Genomic DNA, 5,070 nt, shown 5'->3' with positions numbered 1-5,070 from the left:
ATACTAGATATAAAATTTGTCTAATTTTGAAATGCTTTAAATAAATGAGAAATATATTGTATTAAAGATGTGTAATTAAAAGTTACCCATGACTCAACCAAATCTCGTTTTTTCTTTTCGGCTTCTTTCAGCGCGCTTGACAAACGCGCTGCCACTTCTTCGTATCCCGGAAGATCAACAAGCAGCTCTTTTCCTAATTTAGCTAAACTCTCGAGCCGTACCTCCGCAGATCTAGCGGCTTGAACCTCTTGTAGCACTTTAGGAACATCCAGAAGATATTCCGTGTCGGGACCAGCTAAACGATTTTCTAAAATCCCGCATATTTCCAGGAAAATATTTAACTGATGAAAACAAATTTGAATTATACAGATTAGCGTTTTCAATATCTATCGTCTATTATCCTTGGTAATGACAAAGAAAAGAAATATTTGTAAGAAATATATGTGCATCAATAATATCAGTAATCAATTTATAATGATTGTAAAAGAAGGAAAAAATATACACAATTCCCTACTCTTCTTTTTCTTTTTTATTTAACATGGCATATTTATATGGCTAAGAGATATGAAGAACATTTTAGTTCAAGAGGGTGATTAGGTCACACTACCGATTAGATCACGATACGCTGCAAGTAGAGACTCTCGTTCTCCACGTAAGGCTCTCTTAAGCCCTTCTCTCTTCATCAGTTCGCTGTATCTCTCGAATTCGGCTACCAGAGCGCTTGGAGTATCAGCATCGGCAATATGATCCTTCAGCTTCTGAGCAACGCGTTCTTCGGCTGGTATCAAGCCATCCTCGATCTTACGCCTCAATCTATTCCATTCATTGTTCCAATCATCATTGCCCAGAGCAACTGCAAATTATTAACGTTTATTTATTTAAAGTATCATTAATTTATACCATTTAATAATTTATTAAATTATAGTATTCATTTCTAATTATTTCAATTTTTATTTGTTAAACAATTCATGAGAAATTGCAAGTACAAAAACTGCTTTATATATTTTAATTATAATATTATCTCCAACTTTTGAAGATAAAAATCAAATTGATTACTTTGTGATTTCTTTATAGAGATAGTAAGAAGAACTATAAATAATTCATTAAAATTATTATGCATAAAATATTTCTAAAACAAAGTTCCTTCCAATGCACCTCTCGTATCATCAAACATTTGGAGCAATTTCTCGATTCCGAGTCCCGATCTCTCACTCGGAGTCAGAAGTTTACTCAATTGGCGATGCTGCGCACGTAACTCAGACATCTGCCTAGAAGATTGCGACTACGTTATTATTACATTCCATGCCGTTTCGTATGCATTAACGCCTACCTGAGGTTTTTGCCGAGCTTCGAGCATTTCTCTGGTACGAAGATCGGTCCGCGCCAAGGATGGAGTGAATGATGCGGCCAGAAAAGCTTCGTTAGTTTCTGCGTTGCGTTCACCCACTTTTCGCATACTGTTGCTCCGAATGCGATCGTTTCATCCTTTGCGCGAGTATCAGTCGTGTCGACCTAACGAATTACATTCCGTAAAACATGCGTGAGAAAACGGTCACTTAATAGCGTTACCGAATCAAATGGTAGGTAACACAAAAAAAATGATTTTACTGAAGCATCTAAAAATTTAAGCAGATATAAATCTAAAAATAATTTTATTGCACCATCAAAATAATTATGTAAGAAACTTAAGCATCACAATTAATGCTACAAAAGTTCTGAAATTCTAACAATCAACTTGAGTGTCCTACATAATTATTTTGACAGTCCAACAAAATTTATTTTTAGATCTAACTAAATTTTTAGATACTTCAGCAAAACTTTTACTGTAAATATCCTTTGATACTTTTTCAAATCTTATTCATCAATAAAAATATCAATGTTTTCATAAACAATGCTTTTACTTTTAAACAATTAGACGTTTCAAAGACTTTTTGCCAAATAAATTGGCAATGAGTGTGCCCTCGAAACGTCTTGACTCTGTAATTGATTATGAATAATTATGAATAATTTAAGGCTAAATTATAGTTGACGTACCGCATCGAGATAATTTTGTATCAGTTGAACCACTTCGTTCCCGATTACATCGAGAAACGATTTCATTCGTTCTTCGGTATACACTGGTCCCCCTAATTTCCATAAATCATCCACGAATACAGAAATAGCTTCACAAGCTTCTTCCACAGCGATCAATCCATCTCTATAAAAGAAACGGAAAATAATAATTGCACATAAAACAGTAATAGGCCATTTACAATGGAGTATTATGTAGTAAATCTTATAAGTATAAGAAATTGATCAATCATAATCGATTATTTTCTTCATATTTGATTACGATTTGATTTTTTACTTATGACTTAAGTTCGTTTCTAGCAACATAGTTTAATTTTAATGTTGGTACAATTAACTCTTAATTTTTTTCTAATTTTAGAGCCAGTATTTAAAATCCATTCTTATTTTAAAATCATTCTAAATAATGTCATAATACGACTGATTAGCTTATGATATCATAATATTGTACTTAGAACGTCTTAAATATAAGAATCAACATATCGACCTAAGAATTAGAAAAAGATAAAAAGTAAGTTGAACCGAGATATTAAAGTTTAAATTTTAAATTAGTAGAAACGAACATTACTACATTATTTCCACTGTAGACTTTAAGATATACTCAAAGTAACAATGTGTACCTTGACACCGCGGCGCTTTCGAGTTCGATCTTAATGTTCTTCACGGACTTGGCAGCTTCCTCGCAATTCGTTCTCTCGTGCGACCGTTTAGCTTCATCCCTTTTCCGCTTCCAAAATTCCTCTTCCTCCACAACGGTAGTCGAAAATCCGGAGCTGAGTAGTCCCTCCTCCAATTTCTTCAAACAAGACGTACTTAAACCAGATGAACGAAGGGTAGGCGCCCATACCTGACGGAGACCCTCAATCAGTACCGATCCATCCCCGCAGCCGGTAGAAGCCACCTGGACTACGTCGTGAAAGTTCTCTTCTGTTACTGTCGCCGCTGTCACCTGTACGAATTTTCGCACATATAAATAGCATGTTAAATCGCAACTTTCTAGAAAATACTTTCTATCATCAAGAAAGTCACTCGTCATTCGGCGTGACGGTGATTAGAAGTCAATAGTAACTAACTAATACTAACTAAGAGAAATATACGGAAGAATGGATTAAGGAGATTTCAAGAAAAGCAAGAAAGCAAATCAATATATTCCATCGATAAAAGCCTTTTTCTTATTCTTCGTAATCTTCTTAATCTCCTGCATTTATTCATCAATTTTCATAATTAAAATGTTTTTTCTTTTGCAAAGAAGGGTCTCTACCTTAAAGAAGACCAATGTGTTTCTTGTACCGGCGGGCAATTCGGTGCTCAATTTCAAGCGGACTTGGTTCCGGTCGGTGTCGACCGGCCTGGCGCATAGAGTTCTGCACGAGGACTGCTCCAAGAAACGATCGAGGATCTCGCGATCCTCGATATCCTCGTCGTCGTGTTGCACGGACGCGCTGAAGAAGTTCCCCGCCGTAGAGACTATCAGATGCCTACGTTTGTCGGCAACCACCATTTCGTCGTTTGGTTTTAAACGCGTTTTAAACCAAGGAGTAGTATTAAATCACACGGTATACCGTGTTCCATCGTGCTCGTAAAGAACGGTTGCTCGACCCGGTCGTCGTCATCAGTTGTCACGACGACCAACAACCAACACACAACACAACTGTCACTATCGTTATATGCATCATTGCACGTGCGCAGATATGCGTGACGCTCGATTCTGTAATTGTGTTACATATAAAAAAAAAGAGAGAAATCATTCTCTGACGTGAAACATTGTATATTACATAGTAACAAGCGTCAAACCTTAACGTCCTTATTCGCACAGATTTAAGAAGATTATTTATTGAACAGCTATAGAGAAGTTATAGAGAAGTTAAACAAACGGCAAGTTACAAAAGAATATATTTAATCTGCTTGAATCAAAGAAAAAGAGGAACATTATCATTCAAAGCGCATTGATTCTCAATAAACGAGTCATGCTCCATTCTTTAGATAGCAAAATTAAATTATCGGATCTCTAATTGTATTCTTAATTAGTTGTTGCTCACGACATCGGTAAATTTAGAAAGATAACATAAATACACACGATCCATTATTTCTAAAAGTATTGTATACAAACTATATACGAGAGTCCTGATAAAATAAATTTCTCAATGACTAGACATATATTTAATATCTATATATATCCGGATACTTACATAGAATTTATTATTATTAATCTTTCTCAAATGCTTTTTTTTACAATATTATAATTTAATTGTATTTAATTGTATTTAAAGATTACAATTAAATTAAAATATTATATTTAAAAAAGCTTTTATGAATAATATTAATATAAATAAATATAAAATTTTTCTGTAAATGTTTGGATATAGGTATTAAATGTCTGATTACTGAGACGTTTAGAAATTTCAGGCATTTTTTAAACAATTAGTGGATAGTTATATTAATTTTGAATAGCAACTGAGAAGTAAAACTACTTAAAATTCCAAGATGTAACAACTTTGTATACAATTACTGCGGACAAAAGATGCGCAAAATCTGAATCATTTTACTGAACAGAAGCAGGACTAAATGGACTAAATTACACAGTATTTTTTATTAATAATAATCTATTAATACTAACTATCTATCTATATCTATTAATACAAACAGATTTTTGTCCATTTTCTATGCAGTATTGTTACGACTAATAAAAATAATACGTAATATCAGATAATAATTGAATAGGAAACTGCATTTCTAGCAAGGAGTTATAATAAAAATATATAACGTTCAAAAACGTTAGACGCGAGAGAAATCATTTTAATCGCTAAATACATAATTAAATTTTTATAAATGTAATAAATCTTTCTCACGAAAGAGGTAATAAAAATGTTATTGTGAGAAGATACTCCGGAGAAAAGATTTTTTTTCTCTCTTCCTTTTAATTCCGCAAAAAGTTTCAAGATATGTCAAATAATGAGGAGTTATAAAGCATTTCCCGCGCGAGTTCTCTCTCGATTTTCTTTG

The 5,070-nt window shown here is 33.6% G+C and overlaps 1 protein-coding gene across 1 annotated transcript in view; it reads right to left on the bottom strand.

Moving 5' to 3' along the window:
* The window catches only part of LOC108695082 (cytoplasmic dynein 2 heavy chain 1), a 22,082-nt gene extending 18,514 nt beyond the window's left edge, over nt 1-3,568 (bottom strand). Inside the window, exons 1-7 of the mRNA XM_018204835.1 lie at nt 3,329-3,568; nt 2,688-3,016; nt 2,035-2,197; nt 1,331-1,512; nt 1,156-1,268; nt 608-853; nt 67-307 (exon numbers count right to left, since the gene is read on the bottom strand). Coding sequence (XP_018060324.1) covers nt 67-307; nt 608-853; nt 1,156-1,268; nt 1,331-1,512; nt 2,035-2,197; nt 2,688-3,016; nt 3,329-3,568 — 1,514 coding nt within the window. The remainder of the gene's footprint in view (nt 1-66; nt 308-607; nt 854-1,155; nt 1,269-1,330; nt 1,513-2,034; nt 2,198-2,687; nt 3,017-3,328) is intronic.
* Between the last annotated feature and the right edge of the window lie 1,502 nt (nt 3,569-5,070).

The sequence above is a fragment of the Atta colombica genome, unplaced genomic scaffold (genome assembly GCF_001594045.1).
Source record: "Atta colombica isolate Treedump-2 unplaced genomic scaffold, Acol1.0 scaffold126, whole genome shotgun sequence".
NCBI classification, from domain to species: domain Eukaryota; kingdom Metazoa; phylum Arthropoda; class Insecta; order Hymenoptera; family Formicidae; genus Atta; species Atta colombica.
The sequence above is the reverse complement of the archived record's forward strand: the minus strand, read 5'-3'. Positions and strand labels throughout refer to the sequence as shown.